The sequence below is a fragment of the Platalea leucorodia genome (assembly GCF_965183815.1).
Source record: "Platalea leucorodia genome assembly, chromosome: 6".
NCBI classification, from domain to species: Eukaryota; Metazoa; Chordata; class Aves; order Pelecaniformes; family Threskiornithidae; genus Platalea; species Platalea leucorodia.
Window position 1 is genome coordinate 36,014,631 of NC_138828.1, and position 27,845 is coordinate 36,042,475.

The 27,845-nt window shown below is 43.1% G+C and overlaps 1 protein-coding gene across 1 annotated transcript in view; it reads left to right on the forward strand.

The window, feature by feature from the left end:
• Positions 1 to 1,129: 1,129 nt before the first annotated feature.
• The window catches only part of SNCA (synuclein alpha), a 69,819-nt gene continuing 43,103 nt past the window's right edge, over positions 1,130 to 27,845 (forward strand). The window contains exons 1-4 of the mRNA XM_082316401.1: positions 1,130 to 1,181; positions 2,975 to 3,120; positions 8,141 to 8,182; positions 17,041 to 17,186. Of these exons, the coding sequence (XP_082172527.1) occupies positions 3,000 to 3,120; positions 8,141 to 8,182; positions 17,041 to 17,186 (309 nt within the window). The 5' untranslated portion in view covers positions 1,130 to 1,181; positions 2,975 to 2,999. The remainder of the gene's footprint in view (positions 1,182 to 2,974; positions 3,121 to 8,140; positions 8,183 to 17,040; positions 17,187 to 27,845) is intronic.

Sequence of the window (27,845 nt, forward strand, 5' to 3'; positions counted from 1 at the left end):
GATGATGGATGAAAGATGCTCCTTGCAGCTCACAACCTTGTATCTCATCTATACCATGTTCTGTTTCTCCTTTTGGAGTGCAATAAAAAACAAACTGTTTTTGTAGGTCTTGCAGGATTTTATACAGCATATGAACTGATGTAGTGAAGCTGAAGGTCCATCTGTTCTAATGCCTTGTCTCCTACTGGTCTTGGCTTTTCATGCCTAAATTCTGCTACCAAAGTAGAGAAGTTTGATGGCTTTCCCTTTCTGGGGAAAAAGTGACTTCTATGCATCAGATTAAGACCTGAATAGCAGAGGCCACGGAATATATGGTAGAAGATGCTAGCAGAGGTGTAGGGGTCCGGCAAATCTGGCAGGAGTGAGGCAGGGCTTCTCATTGTGTTCCTGATTTGGGATAAAGATTTTGTGTGTGTGCAATAGGGTTAAGACTAAAATTACAGCTCCAAGACCGTCACCTCCCATACTGGAAAATGAGCTGGGATCATGAACCTTGTGAGAACACTGGCATTGAACTCCAGTCACTCAGGGGCGAAGATTTGGAAGTAGAAGAAAAAGCAATTAGACGCTTGGGGGAGATTTTCCAAGGCGTTAGCGAAGTGAAAGGTGAAGTGAAGCATGGGGACGCTGCAGTCACCATCAACAGCTTCCTCGCACTTCTTCTAAGATGCGGCGCTCCAGCCTTTTGAGCGAGCGGTGGGTGTGCGGCGTCGCACGGGGACCAGGTCGCCTGGTCGCCCTTTTACTCCCGGTCTGCGCCGGTGGAACAAGTGCTCCCAGTTCGGCACGCCTCCCACTTCGCCCCCACGGAGGACGCGAGGGGGTGGGTGCAGGAGGCCGGGGGCGGGGAGCAGCCCCTCCGCGCAAACCCCAACACCGGGTGGGCCGGGAGAAGGCGGGGGAGCGCGGCGGGAGCCTCCCTGCCTCCCTCCGCTCCTCCTTCCCGCCCTCCCTCCCGCGGCGCATCCTCTCTCCACCCCTCGCCCTTGCCTCTCCCTCACACTCGCCGCCTGCGGGGCTGCCGTCGGGGGTGGCGCCAGCAGACCCGGCCGCTCTCCCCCGCCTCGGGGATGTGCTGAGAAGGGGCAGCTCCCCTCGGGCCCCTCCGCGCCTCGCCCGCCGCCTCCCCGCCCCACGCCTCCTCGGAACGGGTCGGTCGCCGGTGGCGGAGGAGCCCGGCGGTAAGCGGCGGGGCAGGGCGGGGCAGGGCGGGGCGGGGTGGGGTGGGGGCCGTCTCCGGTAGCGGCCGGGGGCGCGGGGGCCGCTCGGCTCCGCTGCGGGGCGGCGGCGGCCCCCGGGCGCTCCGGGCTCGGGGAGGGAGCGGCGCGGCGGGCGTGAACGGCCCCGCTCCGCGCCGGTGCTGCCGAGGGCTGGGCTTTCTGTGTCTGTGTAGTCACAGGGGTACGTGTGTCTGTATGTACATATAATTATATATATATAAATATCTAAAATATTTCATATATATATATATTTCCTGTTGAACATCCTCCTGTGGGCATGGGGGAGGGAGGAGGTACCGGGCGCTGTGGCCGCCTTGTGCCGACGGCGTGTCAGCTTCAGCCTGGGGGTGCCCATACGGTCGCGTCGCCCTGCCCTCCTCGGTAGGTGCCCCTCTCTCTATATATGTATATATGTGTACGGTCACGACACCCTGCCCTCTCCCTCCCTCTGCGGGTGCCTGTGTAGTACTGGATGTACATCCGCGCTGCCCGCCCGCGGTCCCCGGGTGCCCCCGCACCGGGTCGCTCCCCGCCTGGGGACCCCCTCGGTGGAGGAGCCGGAGGGTCCCGCCGGCTGCGCCCTGCCTCCCCGCCCCTGTGGGTATCGGGCCCGCCTCCCCCCCCAGCCCCGGGGTGACAGGTACCCTAGGCAGTTTGGCTGGAGCACAAATACTGCCGTTCTTTACACGCCCGTCACGAGTTAGTAGAAAGCTGCAGCAGCCCAGATGCCTTCCTAGACATCCATTCCTCCTACTCAGCCTCCGGCAGAGAAAAGAAAATAACAGGCAGCACTTCTTTCTGTGTGGGTAGAGGAAGAGAAAGGGCTATCGATAACGGATTCAGTGAAGGCACCCTGACTTCTTGGTTTTAATTACTATTTTAGTCGTTTCAGTGTAGCACTGGGTTGTACAGCTGCCACAGAACTCGCTTGGTAGCTTTAGTGCAGCGCTTTTAAAATCCTGTATTCTTGCTTTGCTTTTTAGTAAAATCTTTTGTCAGCACTGCAAAGAACCCATTTGGTAAAACTGAATTTCCAGAAGTGCCGTGGACTGTGCACAAAATGCTGGACTACTGGAAAAGCAGCATTTTCTATTTGCTCCAGCCCTTCTGGGTTGTAATAATGGTAGTTTCTTATAACAAGCGAACATTTGTCATTTAGAAGGTGGTTGGTTGTTTTGGGTTTTTTTTAAGTTGCTAGTGTTTCTTTAAGATGGCTTTTTCCTCTGGATGAGAGGTGGAGTATCGTCAAATCATGGGGCTAAATCTTGCAATCAGCACATGAACAGAACTGTCCTTTGGAGGAAACGATGCCTTGGTAGGCAAGGAAGGGACTTGTGTCAATGAATCCATCCTCCAACCAGAGGTGCGTTACCAGCAACCTCTCTGTAGGATTCTGTGGAAACAGGATCTCCAAGCCTTTCTTGCACTGAGGGAACCGCTCTTGCAGCGCTGTTTAACTTACGATGTATGGCAGCATGTGAGGAAATGTAAAGGTGATTCATGTAACCATACTCTGTTTTTCTAGTTATTTAACTGTTCTTTCTATCTGAAATACTGAGTGCAACCTCACATACAGACAGGTGTTTGTATGTTGCTAATAGAGATATGGATGAAAGCCTACGTAATGGGGGGGTATAAATAATACAATTTTTAAGTAATTGTGATCCCATTTGGTTTGAATGAAATCTTCCCTATCTGGGATAAAAAGCTGAAAAGAATCTTACTGAAAGCGTACTGTCTTTTTTTTTCTCTAGAGCTGTGTGAAGAAATTCTTCAGCCATGGATGTGTTCATGAAAGGACTTTCCAAGGCAAAGGAGGGAGTTGTAGCAGCAGCAGAAAAAACCAAGCAGGGTGTGGCAGAAGCGGCAGGAAAGACGAAAGAGGGCGTCCTCTATGTGGGTAGGTGGGCAGCAGAGATCATGCTGCTGGTCGGTGTACCCTGACATTCACTGCTGGATCCTCATCAGACCTATTCTTCTGGGGAAAAAAAAAAAAAAAAGTAATCACTCATAGGAGAGCATTGCAAAACAAACAAGAGGAGAGTTGTGTCCTCCTGAGCTCCAGTTCTTTGAAGCCACATGTTGGTTCTTATGTCACTGCGTTGTGCTGGCTGTGCATTAGTACTCTGTGAAGCCACATCTGTAACGCTGTGCTGAACATGGTCGTGTCGTAGGAGGTGCCTTACAGTACGGGTCACTAGCTGGCACTCTATTCAAGCAGTTTGCTAGGTTAAGGCTGAAGGGGTAGTTGGTACAGTAAAAATAAAATTAAAAAAAAAAAAAATGTAAAAGCTGAAGTCGAAGGTAGCTTCATAGCATCCCATAGAACACGTAGGTTTTAAGTGGGATTTTAAGTGAAGAAACTTGAAAGGTTAATTCAGGAACTGAGCATAAGCCATGCTGACTGCTTGGCATGTTGACAGTAACATTTTGTATGGCAAAGTGTCATCTCTTCATCTTTTGAAGTTAACTTCATGTTCTGTACTTACTATTGCATATCCATAGCAGATATTTTCCATTACTTCTCAAGGAAGAGCCACTGCAGTTAATGAGGTAGGGCAGGTATACCCCAACGTAGCAAAGCAGGAGCAAATCCAGGCCACAGAGGAGTCTTGCACAGACCCAGGGATAAAATTCTTTTCAAATCCCAGATCGGTACTTTGATTGCGCGATCATCATCTTCACTTAGCAATTATCAGGCTTTAGAGGACTGTCTTGCAAATGCTGCCATGAAAAATTCACAGGAAAAGAATCTGTCAAGACCGTATGAATAAGTGGTCATTTAAAAAAAAATAATTATGGAGCTGTTTCTCCTATTCATCAAATAAAATTGGTCTATAAAAGAATGGAGGGGAAAAGATACTCTTTTCTGTAGGTCCTTTCTTTTTTGCTGATTTTGTAGCAGGTCAATTCTTTAATGGATGCTGTGTGTACCTAGGGAGACGTGCACAGATATCAAAGAGGATTTAAACAGAGTTGAAAACTAGAGGCATTTCTTTTAAAAGGGAGCACTGAGGTCTCTGCAATTCTGATGTCTTTTCAGGATTCCCTCTGCCCTTGCAGGCTAGTGCCAGTCTGTAACATTATTTCTGCTCCAGATAGTTTGGACTACTCATTTGGAATACGCTTTTCTCCTGCTGAGCCATAGCAAAGCTTGGTGTTCTTGCCAACAGAGATGGCAGTCATTTTGAAAACTAATTGTGAGATGAGTCTATTTTAAAATGAACGTCTGCTCATTTTCAACATATCAAAATAGATGTTCTTTCACTGTACATTGTGATTGATATCAGAGTTATTTTTCAGGGGCAGGGCTTTCTTTTTTTATTTTCTTTTTTTGTAGTTCCTGACCATGCTTCTAGAGTCATTGGTTTATTTGTATTAAAACCTGCATTGTGTGCTGAACTAATCTTTGTGTCTGACCTGTTCTCCAGACTGTAATAATATTTGAACCTAGTTCTGCTCCCAAAGGTAACAGATTTCCTGTTGTCTTCAGAGACATTTTTGCTGGGGTTGAACTTTGGAGTGCAGGCTTGCTATTTATTTCAAGAATAAAATACTGAGGACAGTGGAGCCCTGAGCCGTGATAGGGACCCATGCTTGTGACTGTAGTAATGACGAAGGATCCTTCCCACAGCAGATGCCTGCTTTTCAGGGGGAAAGAGCTAAATGCACAGTTTCAGTCATGCAGCTAAAAAAGCCCTTGGTTGGAAGCTGTCTCCAGGAGCTCTGGCAGCTCATGTGTCCGGGTGTGTGCCTGCCTGTATTTGCTTGTAGGGAGCCAGAGTTTCCCCAGCTGAAGTTTCAACAAGATCGATTAGGGTAAGGGGGAAACGAGGAGCTGAGTATTTCTCTGCTTGCTTCCCAAGCACACAGCAGGGGCGGCTCGTCTCCTGAGCAGCGTTAGCAAAGGCTGCTGTGATAATCTCCTGGTTCTGTAGGCTGATAATGGTTGCAATGCAAAAGGTGGTGAAACTCCTTCATGAGCAGAGGCGTGGTGGGTTGACCCTGGCTGGACACCAGGTGCCCACCAAAGCTGCTCCATCACTCCCCCTCCTCAGCTGGACAGGGGAGAGAAAATGTAATGAAAGGCTTGTGAGTCGAGATAAGGACAGGGAGAGATCATTCACCAATTACTGTCATGGGCAAAACAGACTCAACTTGGGGAAATTAGCTTAATTTATTACCAATCAAATCAGAGTAGGGTAATGAGAAATGAAAACTAACTCTTAAAAACACCTTCCCCCCAACCCTCCCTTCTACACGGGCTTAACTTTACTCCTGAATTCTCTACCTTCTCCCCACCGGTGGTGCAGGGGGATGGAGAGTGGGGGTTGCGGTCAGTTCATCACATGTTGTCTCTGTTGCTCCTTCCTCCTGAGGGGGAGGGCTCCTCACACTCTTCCCCTGCTCCAGCGTGGGGTCCCTCCCACAGGAGACAGTCCTCCATGAACTTCAATGTGGGTCCTTCCCACGGGCTGCAGTTCTTCACGAACTGCTCCAGTGTGGATCCCTTCCATGGAGTGCAGTCCTTCAGGAACAGACTGCTCCAGTGTAGGTCCCCCATGGACTCACAAGTCCTGCCAGTAAACGTGCTCCAGCGTGGACTCTTCTCTCTGCGGGTCCACTGGTCCTGCCAGGAGCCTGTTCCAGCATGGGCTTCCCACAGGGTCACGGCCTCTTTGGGCATCCACCTGCTCTGGCGTGGGGTCCTCCATGTGCTGCATGTGGATATCTGGTCTAGCGTTAACCTCCATGGGCTGCAGGGGGACAGCCTGCCTCACCATGGTCTTCACCACAGGCTGCAGGGGAATCTCTGCGCTGGTGCCTGGAGCACCTCTTCCCCCTCCTTCTTCACTGACCTTGGTGTCTGCAGAGTTGTTCCTCTCACATATTCTCACTCCTCTCTCCGGCTGCAGTTGCTGTCGCACAGCAACTTTTCCCCCTTCTTAAATATGTTCTCCCATAGGCGCAACTGCTGTTGCTGATGGGCTCAGCCTTGGCCAGCGGCGGGTCCGTCTTGAAGCCGGCTGGCATTGGCTCTATTGGACATGGGGGAAGCTTCTAGCAGCTCCTCATAGAAGCCACCCCTGTAGCCCTCCTGCTACTGAAACCTGGCCATGGAAACCCAATACAAGAGGAGAGCAGCGGCGTGGCATGCTGCATGAGAGCTCCTGAAGGTTTCTCTCTCCCTTTCTCTATAGTTGGATTTTCAGATAAGAGTTTCACAGCCAGATTATGCTGCGAAAGCTGCCTGACATCTTGCAAAAAAGAACCTAACAACATTGGGCTGAGAGAGACCTGTTAATCATTTTCAGTTTTGACAGTCAGCTCCACAACATTCAGCCTTCCATTGCTGCTGGAGAGCTAATAAGATGCGAAGTCTTTGGTCCAGATCCCCTAGGTTATATGGTCTCCTCTATGAAATCAGTGGAATTTAAGTAAATACTGAAAGCATCTGGCCCTTTCTGTCCAGGTTGCTGTTAGCTATTATGTGAAAGGTTGTAACATAATTCTACCTGGTATGAGTTCTATTAACAAAAGTTACTGCTTGGGATGAAATGTGGTTGTTGTAACTTATTTTGGGATGAAATGTGGTTGTTGTAACTTATTTCTTTTTTTTTTTTTTTTTTACAAGAAAAGTTCCCTTTGGCACAGGATAAAACAGAGGTGGGGGAGAGCGGTGTGTTGGAGGATTAACTGGGGATTTTTTTTCCCCCCTCTCCATCCTAAAGTCTGTTCTTTCTTCCCTCAGTCCACTGTCTTTGTCCTGCTTTTTAATACCCCCGATACTGTTCAATACAGTCCATAGTGCATTTTTATGCTTTCAGTTATTTTTTCCCTAAATTCCTCTGCTGATGTACTTCAGCATTGGCCAGCTGAAATCAGTGGCTCTGTTGTGACTTATACAAGCACAGCCTCAGAACATTTCCCTATGTCAAAGAATGGCCTGATCATTGATTAGAAAGGACTGAGGCTCAGCAGTTTTGTGCTGCATTGTGTGTGCCATAAATTTAAAACTGTGTTTCTGTGTATCCTTCAAGAGCTGTTGGTGTGAAGCAGTGAGGAAAGGAGTGGCAATACTTACCCCCACTCTCTTTGAAACCAGGAGCTGAGAGCAAGAAGGGTGCTCTTGCATGCTCTCGGTGATGTACTGCTCAAGAGTTCCCCTGAGCTCTGCATTGCTACCAGGGAGCTGAAGTTTTTGCTCAATTGACTCTTGAGCACATGTTCAGTGCTCAGGAATGGAAGTTTCCAGTCTGATCATTTTTGGTGTGTTATACCCTAGTAGAACAAAGGAATAGTTTATCAGGGGCAGTGTGGCTTGTGGATGAGTTGTTTACTACTCCCTGTGCTTAGCTGGCACATGGCCTTAGAGTAGAACAGTACAGTCATGACCTATTTGGCAAGACGATCCAAATTCCCCTGTTGCACTCTCTTGTAATAAGGTTTCTTATTTTCCTTTGGTAATAGAAAAACCAGTGGAGTAGTCAAGGGACTCAAAGTCCATCTTCTGGAAACTTTGGCTCTGGTCTTCTGCAAATGCATGCATGAGTCTCCTTAGGATGTTAACAATAACATGGTTCCCGTGCAGTCATCCATGCGAGTTTGCAAAGTGGAAGGCTTAATTAACATGGCTATTAACAAAATGGCAAGGAAATCAGTACCTACAAGAAATAAACTGAAGAAGTGTTTCCAGTATAATTCACCTTTCCACAGTCAATATACGTTCATGCAGTTGCTCTTTACTGATGGTGTTGCTTTTCCCTTAGATTGAATTCTCTTGAGTTAATTTTAATAATCTTAGGAAATACTGTATGCATCTGTATTTAATCTATATATTCACCCCTTTTTACCATCCATATAGTCTTTACCAGTATTTAAGAATATGTATTTTCAACCTAATATTGTTCTTTGTTTAGGTTCCAGGACCAAGGAAGGAGTTGTTCATGGTGTCACAACAGGTAAGACAATTATCTCTTAATTTCAACTGCTTCGGTACGTTTGATTAACCAACCATTTAGCTGTTAAAAATTGTGTTTATTTTTTTTTTGAGAGCACTCATGAATGATAGGAAAACATGGAAAAATTGAGAGGCAGAAAGCAACATTCATTTTGTCAAAATGCTTACACTGTTTTACAATCAAATATGTAAATTTAATCTAGTTGTTTCTATGTGAGAAGGGTTTTTCGAGGGATGTTCTGAATCAAAGTCAAGCTGTACTAGTATGAGCTGGGAGACTAATGAAACCAGGTTCCTAAACAGAAGGAAATAACTTGCTTCTGTAGAAAGAGATAAATCAAGAGTCTTTCTGTTGTTTGTTTATGGCGAAAGATGAGATATTCTGTGCTGGAGAGTTACAAGCTAGTTGGCATAAAAAAAAGGGAAGTCTTTCTTAATTTTTTTTTTATTATTTTTTTTTGCTATGAAGAACTTTGACCTATAGAGACTGGAAAGCCTGGCTTGGGTGCCCAGGTTTGCCTCCTTGTGATCTGAGGAGGCAGGGAAGTGGGATCTGGAGGTGGGAGTGAAGGAGAGGAATGCCACTGGAGGAGGACTGGCAGGCAAAGTGGGGAGGGACTGGGACATGCGTCAGGAGGGCTTTGACCTCCTGATTCCGGAGCTCGTCGTTGGACAGGACCGATGCCGGTGGAAGAGACAGGAATTACTGGAACGAATGGAGGAGGGAAAATAACGTAGAAGGAGCCTCCGTCACAGAGCCGGGACCGTAAGGGCTAGGTAGAAAGGAAGAACCACAGGGAGCGCTGGCAGGCGAGGCAAAGGCGGCCAGCGGCGTGCCCGTCCTTCAGCCCGCCCGCAGTGAAGCTGGGAGGCACGACGGGGGCGCGCCGCCGCCGTCGCTGCTGTGAGCCGCACCCGCGCTACCGCCGCGCTGGCTGCTGCCGAACTGCCGCACGGCGTCACTACGGCGCGAGGGCTGCGCCGCCGCCCGCCGCAGCGCGCCCCTCGCACGCGGGACCCGCGCGGGCGGGGAGCGGCTGCGGCTCGGCAGGGGGCGTTCCCCGCGCGGCGGAGCCCGGGCCCGCTGATTGGGCGAGCCGGGCGGGGGCGGAGCCCGCCGCCGGCCGCGCGGGTGAGGCGCGGCGGCGGGAGCCATCAGCCCGCCCGAGGGCGCGCAGCGGGAGGCGGCAGCGGCGCGGCCGCGTCCTCTGCTTTGCCGGGGGAACCGCTGCGGCCCCGCGGACGGAGCTGCTGGCGCAGCCTGCAGCCACCCGGGCTTCAGGCTGTGCGGGGATGCGCCCCGAGATGGAGGGCAACAGCGCGCCTGCGAAGGCGTGAGGTGGTGGGTGAGCCGCTCTGCCTGCGGGCCGAGCGGCAGGAGGAGGTGGGCAGGCCGCGTTGCGTCGGAGGGCGTGAGAAGGAGAGCGCCCGTGGCGCTCTGCCACCTCCGGTGCACACAAGGCAGCTCAGCGTGGCTGCTGCGGAGGTAGGTCCAGGGTCTGTCCTGTGCGGGAGGAGGGCGGCGTTGTGGGGGTGGAAGCAGGTTACTGCACGGAGCTGTAAGAGGAACCCTCTCGGCTACCCTTTCAGAATAGGTACGCGGCCCTGGGTATGGTAAGCAAAGCGCACAGTAAGATAGGAGGAACGTATGTAAGCACCCTCACCAAGGGCACATCAGCCAACTCCTGGCAGCGAGACCTGCATTAAGACCAGTGCTGAGAAGGAGCAGGGCTGAGGGATGGTCATTGGTGACTCCCTCCTGAGCAGAAGGGAGGCACCTATTTGCAGACCAGACCCTCTTTTTCAGGGAAGTTTGCTGCCTCTCTGGGGCCCCGGTTGGGGATGTCACCAGGTGACTGACGAGCTTAGTACAACCTTCAGGCTATTATCCACTCCTGATCTTTCATGTGGGTACTAATGATGTTGTGACCAGAAGTGCAAGGTCAATCAAAAGAGATTTCAGGGCCCTGCGAAGACTGCTAAGAGGTTCAGGAGCACAGGCAGTGTTTTCCTCAGCCCTCCCAGTAACAGGGAGAGACTTTGGAAGAAACAGGTGTGCCTGAGACATCAATACCTGGCTTCAGGACTGGTGCCTCTGCCAGAACTTTGGTTTTTATAATCATGGAAGAGTCTTTGAAACACAAGGTATGCTAGGGCCTGATGGGATCCACCTGTCCCAATGAGGAGAATGTCTTTGCTCATAAGCTGTCAGGACTGATTGAGAGGGCTTTAAACTGGTACATCTGTGGCCGCAGAGAATTCCATGTGAGCTTAATACCCAAGTATCACCTGTGCTTTTAGTGGTTCTTCATCCCAGCCTGAGGTCCGTTTCCAACAACGCACAGATAGTGCAGTTTCATATAAGCTGTGCTTGCTGCACCCGCCGTTATGCTGCCACTGCGGCGTGGACATGCCCCATCACTCCCTCCATTCCTCAGAGATTCTTGTGACTCATCAATGTGTCCCACTGGAGCTGGTTGGGTGGGAAGATAGAAGGGAAATGGCTTACAGGAAAGAAACAAATTTCAGACTTTTGATAAACTGATTTGAATTTGTCACAGTTATGAGGGTTTTGAAATGTTTTTTAGAACTGCCTAATCTCTCAGTTAGCAACAGCACTTTCAAACTTTGAAGTTAATTCTGGGCATTTATATTCACGTTAGCATTTCTACACTGAAAAAGAGTGAATTTGCATTTTAAATTGATTTGCAGGCATCATTTTAGGTATGAACTGAAACCAGTAACCAATGATTTGTAGTAAGTGGCAAAATGAATGTGAGTCTTTGATCTCTACAGAGTGCAGGAAAACCTCAGCGGACCATAGTGCATTGAATAGAACATGTAATTTTCTGCTGTAGAATACAGAACTTCTGGAGATGTGAAGAAAATGCATGGTCAAGAAATGTAAGGTGTTTTCCCCCTAACAAGTTAGATATCAAATAAGTAAGGGAGTAGAAAAGGATTTCTTCTTTCTTTTTGTTTTGTGTACAGCTGGTGTATCATTCACCTGTGCTCACATAAGCCAATGCAAAGGATAAACAGCTGGAGGTAAACTTAACTTGGCAGTACTTAATATCACAACTCAAATAAATGATTGAGAAGTCAGTCAAGAGTGTTTTTACTAACAAAACAGAATACAACATCTATGATAGTCCTGCAGAGTTTATCCTCAGGCTAAACATGCATGTTCTTGTTACGAGGTTTGAAATCTCAGCTGGTCAGACCTCAATTAAGAGGAATATTCAGAGGGATCATTACTATAACCAGTAGAAGATTGCAGTAGAATGAGATTTGAGGCATGTATGTCTAATATCATCACAGATGTGGGATCAGCAACTGGCAGCATTACCAAGCAAGTTAATAGAGGTGATGTTCACCAAGCTGGGCTGTGGTAGAATAAAAGTCGAGGGCATTTGCACATGTATGAAACTTGCTGAAGCACTGAGGCTAGCTTAGTGAGGAACTTCTTTCCCTCCTCCTGAGAGAAACCACTGGTCCCGAATGCTGTGAGTATCCATCTTTATCTGATTGCAATGTGTGTAGTGAGACAGGAAATTTTAAGTATATTAATAGAATTTTTGACAGGTTTGAAAAGATGTTAAATTTTATTCTGGAAGATACGAAACAGACTATAAAGGCAAACATAAGGAGAGCACATCTGTTACCTGCTGCGCCTATAAATAAAAAATTCAGAAAAGCTACTGCAAATTTTAGGCAAAACAGTGGTCACTCCTCACCTAGTTTAGGAAATGGGTGACACAAAGTGAAACACCTAAAGTTTGGGAATAATGGGTTCTGTGCCACAGTTTGCTTCCTTCTGGCCTATTAAACTGTTTGAAAGGAGTTTGGCTGTTGAATGAAAATGGAAAATGAATAGAGGACATGCAGGTTGAAATGTGGCAGTGAGAAGAGGAGACCTAATGCAAAATCCAGAGTGGACGGTTTCTAAAATGAACCAGTATGGGCTTGGTAGTGCATGAACAGAGGAGTTGCTTGGGGCACATATTTTAAAAATAAAAAATTAAAAAAATTTGCAAGTCTATGCAGAGTTGTTGTGGCAAGCAGAGAAGGTAGGTAAAAACAGATTTAGGTTCACTGTGGCGATGCTATGAGATATAATACGAAGACACTGAGAAGTGCTAGCGAAGTTGTCTTAGAAATCAAATCCATTTAAATAAACACTATTAAAGCTGATGTGACAAAACTGCCTTTTAGGGCACTTGTAACGACCTACTTGTCTCTTTTCATAGGACTAGGAGTTTGCCAGTTCTGGTGGTCTTACGATGCACCAGGGTGTTAATATCGTGTGAAACCTGAGGTGAAATAACACATTTTGTAATGTGAATAAAAACGATTCAAGAAGTTGGAGACAGTCAAATGCAAAGTAGAATCACAGATCAAAATGCGTGTGCATTCACAGTTGTGCAGTCAGTCCTTTCTTACTGTCTGAGTTCCAAGGTCCTGCTAGTTTTGCTATTTTTTGAATATTTGTGGTTTAAAACTCTTTGCTGGTGAAGGGACTGGGAGCTGACACACCTCAAAGTGCTGAACAACTAAATACGCTTTTCGGTCAGTTGCTTTCCAAACCCAGAAATACTAGACTGAGGTGTTTCTTGCTTTAAACAAAGTATGACAGGATTGTACCAGGTTCAGTGGCGTTGAGACGCTGTAAAATGAGGATACCAGGCTGTGATTCACAGGCATATGGTAAGCATGTTATTTGTCAGGTCACCCTTTCTCAGAACTTCTGAAGACAAAGAAGCTTTGCTTACTGGTTTTATGGGGTGTTGACTTGTGTACCTGACTTGCCTGCCTAATTAACATGTCTGCTGGCCTTTGACTGTAAATGCATAATTCATCCATCTTGCCTATCTCCCAGGGATAAGTGTCCAGAAATGTACAGTATCCAAGATGAAATATTTACAGTCCATCTCCTGATAATCGAAGTAAAGCTCTGGTTTGTACAAAAGATCAGGGCCAAAAAGCCGTTGATACTTCAACTACGTGTCCGTTCCTTGAAGCTGAGTCAAGGCATAGTATCAACAGTTATGAACCATAGTCAAGTGTTTTGCTTAATTCTTTTATCTGATCATTCTTGTACTTCATAACATTCTTAGTCATTGGTATGCCTGTTGTTTGTTTTAACTCCATCAGGTATCTTACAGTAACTCGTTTGAATTAAAGAACCCCCAATGTATTTATGGCTTCTTTGTAAATGACTTCTTCAAGGACCTAAGGCAATCTTATTTTCTGAAATACATATTCAAAAGTATATTTAGTGCAGTAAGAGTAATTTCATTAATTCGGGGAAATCCTGTGATTTTCATCTACTTTTATTGTTCAAAATTGAAAGTAACTAGTTCTCATTTTGAATTGTTCCAAAGGTTTCACATTGATACTGTATGTTACCCAATTGCCTATCACCAGTAGGGAAAAGAAAGCCTCAGTGCTAATAATTTTTGCACAGTGCTGTAGTCAGTATTAGAACTTCAATTTCTAAGTTAGCCTTGGCATGGTCATTGTACACAATCCCAGGATCATTTACCGGAATGGACAGTCTCTGCATAGCTGGACAGAAGTAATCAGGCCATAGCATAGCAGAGCTCTGCAGAAGCTGATTTACTCTGTTTCTGGGCACTGTGATGCAAAGCAGACATCAGCTTTACAAAGACTTAATGGCTTAAGATCATTAAACAACCTGGTATTCGGATTAATTTAATTAGTTGGTATCAACCCCCTGCATTCTGAACTGATTTGTTTGTGCACACTTAATGCTTTTCCCCTGTTACTACTTAGTGTAAGCAATAAAATATATGAGACTGGAAACCTATTTTGTTTTTACAATGCTAGGGTTCTAGAGCTGAAGGGTCACCAAGCTGGAGCTTATTTACAGAGTCACTCTAGTAATAGGGACTTTGATGGTGTTTATGTATTCCGTAGAGACAGGAAGACTCTCCCTTTCTAGTCACTAGTCTCACTAGTGTGAGTGCTTTTGCAAATCTGGGCTATGTGTATAGTTTGCTGGATTTATTGTCATCGCTCCGATTTCTGAAGCAGCGTATGAGAGATCTTTCATGCTACCTGCTGTGTCAGCTTTCTTAGGCTATGTCTGAAATAGAAGCAATCTTAAATATACTGCTTTTGTTACTGCTTTTATCAGGTGTCTTGTTGTTGTGCCAGTAACAGCGTTAGCGGCCTGATTCTTTGCTTTTTTGTTTTGTTTGCATGTACTGAGCCTTTCCTAGGGTAATATGTTTCTGCGAGGAGAAAATAGACTTCAGGCAGAGCTTTCCCAAAACACTCTAATAGTGGGAACAGCAGCCGCTGGATAGTTGTTCTTGGTAGGTGGCCGTACTTGCCATAACAACACAGGCTAAGAAACGTGGTTTTAATAGTGGCGTCAGGAATTAGGTGTTTTATATTGCAGCATCCACAGTGCACCCAATTTCACTCTATTTCTTCATATTTTGCTTTTGAGGTGCAATTTTTTTAAGATCTTGAGATAATGAAACTAATTATGATTATTGACAATGAACACAAAAAAGTGCAACCATGCTTTATCATTTTATCAGAAGGGAGGAGTCCGCTTAAGAGCAGCTGAGCATGTGATCCTTTGTCAGCATCAAGCCTGCTGAATTTGTCTGTTTTAAATGTTCTGCCATTCAATGTATTTTGGAAAAGGGAGTTTTCAAAACAGTGTATGTCACTTCCATACAAAAAAACCCAAACCAAACAAAAAAACCCGAAAAAACAAACCAGAACAAAATATATATAAAAAGGACCTTGATTTATGTATTGTCTGTTGGTTTTGTTTTCTTTTTCCTTCTCTCTCAGAAAAGTAATGAGACAGAGAAAAAATAAAAAGCAATGCTGAAACATACCCAAAACGTCTCTCTCCTTTTTCGTGTTGTGTTTTTGTTGTAGTTTTTGTTTTGTTTTTTTTTTGTTTGTTTGTTTTTTTTTTTTAACTTCTTGGAGCATATCACTTTAAAGCGTATTTTTGCAAGATGTTAATTTTTTTACATAGCTCTGTTTGAGATTTCTTCTTGCTGTTCTAAATAATAGGAAAGTGTTAACAAATTTCCATCTCATAACGTTACTCAGTTTGCCTCTGAAAGACTCTGTGCGCAATCAGATCTTAATATTCTTTGGAAGATACATGTTACTAGGACACAGACCTTAAGATACATGTTTGCAAGAACTAGTGAAAAACTTTATATATAGACTTCATGTGTAGAATCCAGAGCTTTTGTAGTCTGTAGCTGATAATAATCAAATAGGGCACCTTAATAGATGTCTTCCTGCACTCACTAGCATTATGTTAAACCTTCCCTGAGGGCAACATTTGCTTTTCAGCAAAACCCACTTTTGATTTTTTTTCTGGAAAAAGCATGGCAATAGAGTACTGGATGGATACAATGAAATTTCTTGTGAATTTGTATCTTACTAGCAGGTATAGGTTGAAAGATCTTTGGAACAGACTGTTTTTCTGTTTCTGGTTTCAGACAATGTATAGTCCATTGTTGTCCTGCTCTATAATGAAAGCTTCTCGTTTTGGTCATAATAGAGATAATACTCAATCAGTTACTAATTTTTCACTTAAAGTTAGTTAAAGTGAGTGCTAAATGATCTGCCTCCATTTTCAGTCAGCAGATATTTATTATTTGGATCTTTAAATAGCGACAATTAGGAAAAAGGTAGAAAGGTAAACAATGTGCCTGATGTATAATTTTTATTAATGTCAGTCATAGCAATCTATGCTGCGTGCCCTGTGATATGGACAGCTGATACTCTTTATGGAAGGAATTAAAGAAATCTAATTTATTCATAGAAAGTCTTTTCTTCATATGTGCTTCCCAAAAAAGTCTCTGAAAGGGTGGCCTGTCTGCCAAGCAGAATCCATCCCGTGATCATAAAAGGTACAAATAGAGCTATGAATACTTTTTATGGATCAGATGGGATTTGGGCTGAAGGAAACTGTGGAATTAGTTAGAACCACAAAGCTAACCACTGGATGTTTTTGAAGAACAGTCCTTTGTTTAGATGAGTAAATGTGTTTTTTTTCCAAAAATCTGGCCATGTAACTTTAAGGCATGAAGTCATCCCATCTCTTTTCTTAGAGCGGTTTCACTATAGTGCAAGCTGCTGTCAGAAAGAGCCCTTGGGGATGAATGAGCAGAAAGAGCTCAGTAATATTCTGAAAGGTAGAATGGCAACTGCTGATATATATGTAGGCTAAATGAGTTGTTGTTTCCCTGGGGCTTGGAAGTTAGCTATTAATCCAGTTTGCTTTGGCATTCAGTCTTTTTGTAGATTAAAATGTTATGGATGGACACATCAGCAGTGGGACAAAAATCTCAGAGAACCGGATAAAAGGGTGTATTAGAAATTCTCTGAGTAACAGTAGCTCTGCTTATTAATCACGTACATTTTAAAAAATAAACAATCAATGGCTTTTGAGTCTAATGTAAACAATATTGTCTTCCTTGCCCTGTAACATGCAGTAAGTGTTTGGTGGACTAATTGGAGTGCATTTCCATTATACATTACACAGTGAGATGGACATAATAAGGGCCCTTAAGTAATGACTTTCTACCTTAAAGTACAACTAGACATGAATGAAAATGTCAAATGTCTTTCACGTGAAAGAAACTGAGCTGCAAATAAGGCTTCTTTTTACTGCTGCTGCTCCAGTGTTACCAGATGGATAGTCTCATTTCTTGAGATCCACTTGGGGTACACAAAGTGTAATGGCCTTATGGCTCTTCATGATGTTGGGCTGTCAGCGATAAATAAAATTCTCTGAAAAATATACAGCTTGCAGAGCCGTAATGCGTTTTTCCATCTTCTGCTTCTCAGTGGCTGAGAAGACCAAAGAGCAAGTGTCTAATGTTGGGGGAGCTGTGGTGACAGGAGTGACAGCGGTGGCCCAGAAGACAGTGGAAGGAGCCGGGAACATTGCTGCAGCCACTGGCTTGGTGAAGAAGGATCAGTTGGCCAAACAGGTTTGTTAATTTACAGTCTTCCAGATGAAGAAGTGAATGAGTGGCCTCTCTGAACTGAAAGGCAAATGGAGTGTTTTCTTTTGTGTCTGTCAGTGGTATGAGTGCAGGATGATTTGTTACGCTAAACAAATGAACAGCAAAGAAAATATCTGCTGTTTATAGCTTGTATTTTGAGTGACCTGCAGGCTTTGGGAACTTGAGTAGGACTGGGCATCTAGCTTTGCTATTCTGAAAAGTCTTAACAAATTTGGATCACTGTTTAAAGTGTGATCTCATGGTGATTCTGAACTCAGCAGCCTCTAGTGGGGGCCTACAGCTACAGATTCACTGTACAGTTGAACAGGAAGATAACTATTTTTCCAAATAACTTAGGATTGAAAAGCAACCTGCCAGAGCAGAAAGGTGAAACAGCAAATCTCAGGTTTAACAGTACAATTTGTATCCTCTGCAGATGAAGAGCAGAAGGGATCGTGTACGAATCTACTGACTGGTTAGATACATTGCATTTAAAGTCAAGATCTAGCTGGAGAGTCACTGTGTTCCATGACTATAGTGACATGAATTCAAAAATGCCTCCAAACCATTCTGAACTCTTTGGATTAAATTTGCTCTAGCTCATCCTATAAAACACCCTGTAGATATTTTTATTCCAGCATCAAGGTGAACATTAAGTATTTGCACAATACCAAGAGTTACTACACTTCTGCTGGTACACTGCAGTCATATTCTTCCACTTACACGAGGTCAAAAGTGACCCCAGTTAGCTGGTGGGAATGATGCTTTTCAAAATGTGTATAGTGTTGTTTGGACACAAAAATAACCCAGAATAGATAAATACATCCTTTTGCGCTGTTTTCTGTGTGAACATTTAAGTGTTAGGAAAAAATAGGATTATGAAGAATATTAGTATTTGCAGAAAAATATGGGTGTCGTATCAATTTACTATGAAGAAGTTCTATGGTGTATCTTATTTCCAGCTGGTGTCCAGAAGAGCTGTTAAAATTGAATCCTTAAAAACTTTTTTTTATCCTTAATTGTTATTGAAGTGTATTCCTGTCTGACAAATCCTAGTGGTGCTTTAGTTTGGGGGAAAAAGGGGGTATTACATTGTGGTAGGCATTGACTCCACTGTGGTGGATTGGTCTTGAAAACATCTCACAAGTGGTTTTGTTCTCTTTCAAAGCAGTTTTCCTGAGGGGCTTTAGTCCTTTTTTGTTCAGCTATAAGTAAAATGTTGCTTTTGATGTGGCCGTGGTCCATTGTAAAAGCTATGTTGTAGATTTACAAAATTGAGTATCTAATAAACTGCCAGGGGATACACAAGTGTGGCATGGCCACAGTAGTCTATGCCCCTAGTTTCTGCTAAAGCTCTTTTGTAGTTTTATGCTGAGAATATTCTTTTCTGTTCGTAGCTCTTAAACTCAGTGTCATAAGGATCATCATCGCTGTAATACACGACTACCTACTTCCGTATTGACCATAGCTAATATTTTTTTATCTTTATATTAATATATACATATAGATCCTTATAATTATAAAGTATGAAGCGAATCTCTACTGACTTTCATTTAATTCTGTTCTGTATATTGTAAATCTTAAATATGAGTCATGATGGCTGTAACAGAATAAAATGACATCTGTGAAATTAAAGAACATCCATAATGTACATGCATATTATTCCATAGCCCTATAAATAGCATCATTATTCTGAACTGGTGCTTTGTTCTTTAGATACGCAAAACCATTCATTTGATTCTTCATACTGGTGTTTTTAGACTGAGGTTCTCAGTTATCTATGCGGTATGGCCATCTAGCTGATGAGTATCTACGGCTCCTAGTGGACTGCTCTGCATGTCTGTCTCTTACTGGTTTTGCAAGGGATGAGTAGCCATTTCAAAGATGTTAACATCAAAATTGAATCGTGTAAAGGTATTCTAAAACCTAGTATTTTGCATTCCTGTGCAGTTCAGAGGCACATGAGATTGCTTGGATTTTCCAGGTAACTGACAGTGGGGCGGGGACCAGGTGTGGGCATTCAGGATACCAGCGGGACACAGGTCCCTGGTAGGACACACGGTGAGACTTTCTGAAATAAGTGAGGGTGCCAATGAGGCATACAATCAAAATATCAATGTAACTTCATGTATGCTGTCTCTGGAAGGTTCTGTCTCTTAAGGCTGTGATACCTCTAGTCTACTGTAAACTGTGAATAAGAGACCCTGACTAGGCAATCAATTCCATGAGCTTCAGCATGGCTAGCCAGTGCCTTTTGCAGGGTATTCTTCCTATGGACATCTTACCTTGCTTACAGAGTGTAAGCAAGTCATGGGATTTGACAGGGAATTGCAAATGAAGCATATCCATTGAAAGTGGGTAGAAGCATGATTACAGGCTATTTTTCCACAGAAGGCTGAAGGGCATTAGCCAATAATCTGTTATTTTAGTTGGCTTCTAAACTTGTGACAACTTATTTCTTCCAGTTCACATGGACCTGCATAATCGAGTCCAAATCCTCCAACTGAATGTAGTAAACAGTGACCTCCTGAGACCCCTTCCAACCTCAATTATTCTGTGAACTGCTGTAATCTCAGCCTCCATGCAGCTGGAGGAGTTTGCTTATTTGCCATCAATTACAGGATCAGGGACTGTGAAATAAATCATAGAATATCTCAAATTGGAAGGGACCCATAAGGATCATTGAGTCCAACTCCATGTTCCTTCCAGGGATCAGCTGCTTCCAAACGTGTGTCTGGAAGCCCATCTAAACTAACTTGCCTGTGTGAAAGCCTGCAATCTCGTGTGGTGACTGTCATTTTTCTTGTGCTGTGATGGAAGTCTGGTTTTGGCTTTCAACTAGTTGAAAACAGTTGTAGTGTTTCTTTACCTGTGGATACAACTATATTTATGCAAAGGAAATAGTAAGCAGATTCTTGGTAAAATGCTTTCTCAAGAAGTTTGTCTGAGGTTGCCTAGTGGAGCCTTGAATACTGGCATGCTTTGGACCATGAAGCACAGGTTTAACCGCCCAACTGAGGCCTGGCTGGAGGGCTGCTGTCACACCACACTGTCACCTACCCACCCCACAGCCGGTGTAAGCGGGCAGTGCAGAGTGACGGCTGAGACTAGTGAGTGACAGGGCTGACTTAATACTGCCTGACTGAGGACTGCCCAGGGGATTTATGCTTTGGCAGAAACTCTCTGCTTCACACAGCAAGGGTAGTGGCAGGTAGTAGTAACTATAAAAGGTTAACATACTGCAAGTAGCGTTTTAATAAATGACAAAACAATTCTTAGGATTATTTAGATTCCAAAAGTTCTTTCATGCGTTGCCACATGCATTTAATCACAAATTATTTGTAATGCACTCTAGCATTTAGCGTACAGCCTATTAAAAATGGATTAACTCTTTATAAACTAGTTGTAAATTTGAGCCTAATTTTAAAACCTGCCTATAATAATACTGTTAATTATTGGGACTCTTCCTGCAAGCAGAAAAGAAGTTGCTTCTCTTTTTCATGCTTTCTTCTCTCTGTTAAGAGAAGATGATAAGCTGAAGTACTGGGTTATACAGGTAAAACATGTGTGTTAAATTTATTCTGTGACTGTGCATGTTTTTGTGTACAGTGTAAGTGTGCTTCTAAATTAATCGAGTTAAAAAAAAGGGAAGATTAATGATAATTGCGTTTACTGTAGAAATGAATGTGTTTTTTCCTAAGTTAAGCAAGCTGTGAAATCCTTTTAATATTCTATTTCCAGCTCAGCATGAACATATAGATCCAGATAGTATGGAGGGATACTAGCTGGTGAATAGCTAGTGTATAATATTGCCCGAGAACAAAATATGGATCACAAAGTTTATTATTCTCAGATAGGTAATTAACTAATTGAAGTTCTTAACCTCACTAAATTCATGTCATTTGGTTCTCTAGCATCTCAAGAATAAATCACTTAGTAAGTTCTATGATTTCTATGGTGAATAATGTTATTTATACTATTCTAGCACCAAAATCCCTAGTCAAGCTGAAACCTCAAGGTACTTTGAGTACCATGCAAAGATATAGTTAGACACATTTTGTGTGCTGTAGATCTCACTAAAGTAAATAGAGTAGCAGGCTTTGTCCTTACCATGTTTGGGATCCATATGATCTATATGGATGGTGTTTGGTATCTGTATGTGCTAAATACTTTCTCTTTCTAGAGTGTCTGTTAACACCTTTACAGTAAATAATACTGTAAACACAAACATAAAATTACAGTAGCAGATAACGTGTAGATAGATGATATGCTTACAGAGCAGGTAATATAGCTCATTGGTTTAATTACCAAGCTTCCAGAGAAAAAGAAGGCTCTAAGTGCGAAGGCTGTCAATTTAGGCATTAGGCATTTTTTTTCCATAGAAAATATTTAACTAAAAGCCCTTGCTAGTTGCATTTAATATGAAAATTACTATAGAAGAATGAAAGCAATGGCAACTTTGCTGTATCTTCTTCCCCGCTTCCCAGCCTGTATTTCCTGGGACTCCTTAGAATTCAAACACTGTCCTAGCATAAGCATTTGGTGCAGGTGGACCCCACGCGTGTAGAGTATTTCTTGTCACATTACTTTTCTTGGCCAGAATAGCTACTCTTGTGAACAACCAAATTTTTCCATGGACCATTACACATTGCTTAGAGCCAGGGTGATTCCACTTTGGGGAACCACCATATTTGAATATACCGATATGTAGGAGCCTTTTCTATCCTTTTTACAGGGAAGCTCCATGAGACATTGTGCACTGCTGGGAATAAAGGCATGATGACCTTTTTAATTTTGATGAGATGAGAGAAACTCAGTTTTGATTAATATACTAAGCATCACAGTGTACTCCAGCCAGCTATTATTTGTTCATTTGGGCAATCTTACTGGGAGAAGGGATGCAAACCCTGTAAGTGCCTCTGAAAATTTGTTTCTCTCTCAGTGGCGAAATGGAGGTTTATTTTCTGCTTTATTAAATGCCCATCTGTGAAATGCAAGTGATACCTCATCTTTCAAAGATTTCTGTTTTGTCTTGCTGCAAACTAAGATTCCTTAGTGTTCCCAGAGAAGTTTTAATTGCCACCTGTAGTTTAAAAAAAAAAAAAGCTGACTATGAAATCTTTACCTTTTGCACTTTACATTTTGAGTTTTTAAAAATGCAGAAATCAGTTTAGAAATCCTTCCATAGAAATCTTATGTGGAAATAACCAGAAACTTTGGATTGACATTTCTTTTACTGAAGTTATCTTGGGTAGCAGTCCCCAAAGTTTAAATGCCCAACGTTAAAGTTCCCACCACTGTTTTAGCAGTCCCCTTGCTACCTGCATACAATATAAATGCCTTGCTTAGTACTTGAAAAAGTTCAAACAGGCATTTTCTCATTTTGTCTCTCCTTTTTTAAGATATATTTTTGCATATTTTATTTCCTACTGTGCCATAATACTGACATGCCACATGGAAAATTCTTGAAGCTTTTAAAACTGATGTTTTAATGTACTTTTTTTGTAAATAAGGTTCCAGAAGTAGATCTAATCATGGCAAAATTTGAGTTTAGTTGAAATCATGTGTTTTAATAGAATATGAATATCTCCTAGTTTTCTGACAATCTTTATGCTTAGTATACTGTACAGGATGCTTGGCTCGTTGAAGGATTCACTGTTCCCTATCTTCTTTCCAGTCTGTAGGTGGGTCAATCTTGAAAAGCTTATCTCAGAAACACAAAGGAAAAGCTACTGAGCAGAGATATCCAATTTCCTTCTTCAGAAAGGGAATTAGGGAGTTTTTCCACCTTTCCATTACATTTTATGCTATGAGCCAGCTAAGTCCCAAAAGGCTAATAGACCCCAATGAAAAGCAGGACAGTAAGTGCGAGTTACATGAGACTTAAACTGTTGTTCTTTTGTTGGAATAAGCAGGTTTATTCATCTCCCATAGAGCTTATTATGAGGAAAAGGTCAAGCCTTGAATTAAGCAAAGAAACTTTAATAAGATTTTTGGTGTGGCAAGTACAGAAATAGCCTTCACCCAATTAACTTCTGGATTTGATGCTTTTCCGTAGGCACTGTAGAGTGAGCAGGCTGCAGGGGTGCAGCAACATCTCCTCAACTACTTCCTGCCATTTATCACTCTAATATAAGATCACAGTAGAGAATGGATAAGTTCATGATTAAATATGTTATCTAGATCCCTAGCAAGCCTGCCAAGCAGTCAGAGGACTAACCCCCTAAACTTGAGCCAAGCAGTGCCAGTTCCGCCCTGTGGTGCAAAGCAGAGAGGTGGGAGTTTTGGTTGTTCAGGGTGAGCCCGACCATGGTTCTGATGTGACACTTTTTCTTGGTCTGTAGGAGCAATTACAGCAGTGTTTTGGAAAGCTTGCATACTGTGGTTTCTGGTAGGATAACTAGCAGACAAGACAGTAAATCTTCCTCAAGGAAGCCAAAGTGTTTTAGATGATGTATAGGAGAAGGCCTGCTCAGGTAGTCACAACTGAACATCAATCAGACAATACTTGCTTTCAAATTTCTATTTAAATCATAACATGTGAAGAGCACATAGTCTGAGTTAGGTTTTAGTTCTTTCCCTTACCGTTTTATTTCTTCATCTATGCATAATGTATGAGTGACTGCTGCAAAACAGAAAGGATATTTAGCAGCAATTAGCGATGTTTCCTTTTTTAATGTATATAGATAGATTGAGACTGGAAGAATGAGGAGAGATTCCCCATTAGGGGATCCACATTGCTCAGGAGCTGAATCACAGAAGACCCCTCTTAAGAGAAAGCATTTGTTAGCTGTTTCTTTGAATTCATGAAGGAAGTGAGACTGTCAGTGAACTGACATATCTCTTTGATTGTAGCGTAGCTGGGCTGATTTATTTTGGTAGGGCCTTTCTTACCAGTCTCAGAATTAACGATAGTGTATTGTATTAAAACATCTGTAACAAATCAATTCTGTAAAGCTAATCCATATTCTTGAAACAGGAAACTCTGATTTATTATAAATCATAAGGTGCCCATAAGTAGGCAGTATTAAGGTTTTGAATCTGCTTTATGTACGCAGTCAAATCTCCCCCTCATGACAGTGCCCGTATTTTTTTGGATGGGAAAGCTCAGGAATCATCTAGGTTGTACAGAGGTATGAATATCAGTAGACTTGTGAAATTGGATTACAATCCTGTATGAATGCTCTGTATTGGAATGCAAGTGGCTTTGATTCAATGATTTGTAGTTTGTTTCCAAAATAAATTAAACAATTACCATTGAGGCCACTTAATGCAGTTTCATTAATTACAGCTTGGCTTTCTTTTGGTGTTTCCACATGGGCAAGCCCCACATGTGTAGCTTAGTATAGGTTGATGCTGCATAATGGCATTGTAAAGAACAGTACAGAGTGCTTGAAGCAGACTCTAATGTTTACAAGCAATTTGGTGAAATATGCTAATGATGCCCATGGAAAACAGGTTGATAAATAGGAAGGCCACAGAAATCACAAAGCCAGCAAGGAAATCCCATGTTTTTCTTCCACCTTTCTTTTGCTTGATGATAGGATCTTACCTGTCACTTCCTTCTCGGCAGCTATGTGCATGTTCTGGTAGCACTTCTGGACACAAGTAGCTTAATTTTATTTCACTCTGAACACCACTATTTGAAATATGTAAAATTAGGCTGGGCAAGATAGAGATGAATATGCAGAGAAAATAACAATACTCAGGAAAAAACAGATGGTGAAAGATGCGTGACTCCAGGTAGGAGTGCTAGAGTTTCTGTGCCTGTTGGAGTGCTGGGAGGATTTTGAATTGCAACCTGTGCTTGGCCTCCCTGGTTAGCAGAGAAAATGCCTTTCCTGCTGTGGGCTATGTTGTTAGTATTTTTTCTTAGAGGGCAAAATAGTGGTATTTAAAGGAAGACCATGTTGCCTGTGTCAAAGCATTTCCATCCATGGACATCTGTGACTCAAGCAGAACTTGAGTTGGCTCACACGGGAAGAAAACTTGTGTGGTATTATCTGAATATCCTGGAGGTTATTGCTGTTCATTAATTCAGGAACAAACATGAGTTTAATGTAAAGGTCTTCTGAGTTTTCCTGATTTCCTAATGGATTTCATGCTGCGAGATAACATTTCAGTGCAGACTGATGTTCCGGGTCTACCTGCTGCCTTGACTACTTCTGACTGTAATGTATTCCTAATTACCTGTGGAGGAATTAAGTTGAGGAGCTGTTGGGTGGTATCTTATTGCTCTTTGTTTTCTAGCAATTGCTCAACCACAGATTTAGCTTTGACCCTGCAGAAATAAAGCACCCTCATCCTTAAACTGAAGGTGCCTACCTCCCTTGGTCTCCAAGAACAAGAATTGTTTGCTAGTTGATAGAAGGGTGAACACATTTTCCACTAGGAGTTGTTCATATGTTATGATAATGAGATAATATTTGAAATATCTACAAATACCAGACCACAATTTTTCATTTCTTTTTCTTTAACTTGTGAGGGAGAAGCAAAAGATGCTCCCCATCCTTTTACCAGGAGACTGACTTCAGCGTTTATAAGGGTTTGCTTGTCTGTAGTCTATGCTTTTTTTCCTCCCTCTTGTGTTCTTTACTCTGGTCTGCCTTCCACCTCCTATATCCTCCATCTCCAGTTTCCTTTCTGACTAACCTGATATGCCCCCGTAGCATGTTCCAGGCTGCTGTGTCTGTCTCCCCTGTGTATCTATGGCCATTGCATTATGCAAGTCTCCCAGACTAATGTGGGACCGGTTTTGTTTCAGTGTCCCAGTCTTTCCTATGCCTTCATCCGTGGGATTTCAGGCAGTACTCACAGAAATTTTTTTTTTTTCTTCCCTGTTCTAAATAGTTGCCAATCCCATGTTAAATATTCAGGAAGGTGCTGCTTGCCGAGAGGAATATGTTTAAGTTCGTTTGGGGATGATTCATATTCATGCCAACTATTCCTGTTCTTGCCCACTGTTGCATGAAAGATTCAGCTATTTCAAGTGGGAAATAGTTTTATGTAACCCATGATAGTTGGGCAAACTTAATAGTGGCATTTTTGTGCAACTTAAGGTACAGGTTTTACAAGCTTGCAAGCGTTACTGGGTTACAATAATACTCTCCTCAGTGTCTTCTGTCATGTTTCAGTGTTCCTTTTCTCTGCTGGCCAAGATGAAGTGTGTAAGCCTTGGAAGGTAAGGAGCTTAAATGTGATTTGCTCAGTGCCTATCTGGAAGTCATTGTCTTCAGAGGATTTGTGATGATAGCTGGTGCCATTTGCGGATACTGTAAAAGCCAAACATTGCAGCTGGCAGGTTTTTTTAGCTAGCAATGAAGGTTTATGGTGCTGAAGTGACATTTTGGCAAAGCACTGCAATGTGTGTTTATGTCTGCCAGTCTCTATTCAGCGAAGCACTGCAGTGGGATGCTTAATAGGTATGAGTGGCAAATTGAGGTCCTGGATTGGTGTGGTGATGAGGGTTGTATAAGCTTCAAAATGATTCAGAACTGAAGCGTGCAGGAAATACCTCTCTGCAGAGAAGTAGATTAATCTGTAATTCCAGAATATCAATCCAATGACATCTCCTAAAAAACAAATAAACCCCACCTATAGGTTAAGAGGAGAGGGGAGAAGAAAGAAGACAGAATGCTTCTATTAGGACTACCTAATTACTGGCAGTGCTGTTATTACTATAGGTAGAAAGGAAGTTTATATGAGGACTAGTGATAATCAGCAAATAGCAGTGGCATCATTTTGGTGGCTATTTTGACCACTGATAGAATTTCCTAAAGAATCTATGGATTAATAGAAAAAGGTTGTACGTAGCCTGTGGATGTCTGGGACTTCTTCAAAGCTGCTAGCACATAACGAAAGAGAAGAGATAACCCATCTCTTCTACAGTAAACTGTCATTAAACTGTCTGGCTCTCATCTGCTTTCAGCTGTGTTAAATCTGTCCCTTAGAGAAAGTTAAGTGGCCTGTGTAAGGATTATTGGTAATAATTTTTCGCTTTTTAAGTACTTGTCTCAAAGCGTTTCAAAAGCTTCCATGATATATCTGGAGACTGGAATTTGTTACTGGAGAAAGCTACATTGAATGTCTCAGAAATATATCTGAAAATTTAGATTGCAAACCTTTTTTTTGCCAGTGGCTTGTCTAATGCAAAATATTCCCTGTGAGGAAAGTGGAGGTGTAAGCTGCTAAAGTTGTCCTGTAAAAAAAAAAAACCCATGTTTTTTGCAAGAGTGAAGCAGGCAGAGAACCCAATTCTGAAATGTATTGGACCTATTGATTGCCCTCCAAGCTTTTGGTGTTAGCTTTCAGAGCTGTTCGCTCCTGCTTTGTTAGCACATGCCCAGGGGTTTGACAGGCTTGGGTCAGAAAAGTCAAAATGAGGAGGCACACCTAGTAAAGAACTTTGCCCTGCTTAGTAGGTTAGCTACAAACAGAAAGAGGAGCAGTCTGTAACTGTGCAGAAGCACATAAAACAGGATTTGTCCCTTTGAAGCTGCTTAATCCCTCTGTCCCACCTCCCACTCCTTCCTGTGTGGAAAGGGCATCACCTAGAGCAGCTGATGCCCTGGCAGTATTATGTCAGCCACACACATTTCTTCTCTGGGGCTGGGGACAAAGCAAAGGCTCTAGGCTTTTTTTTAG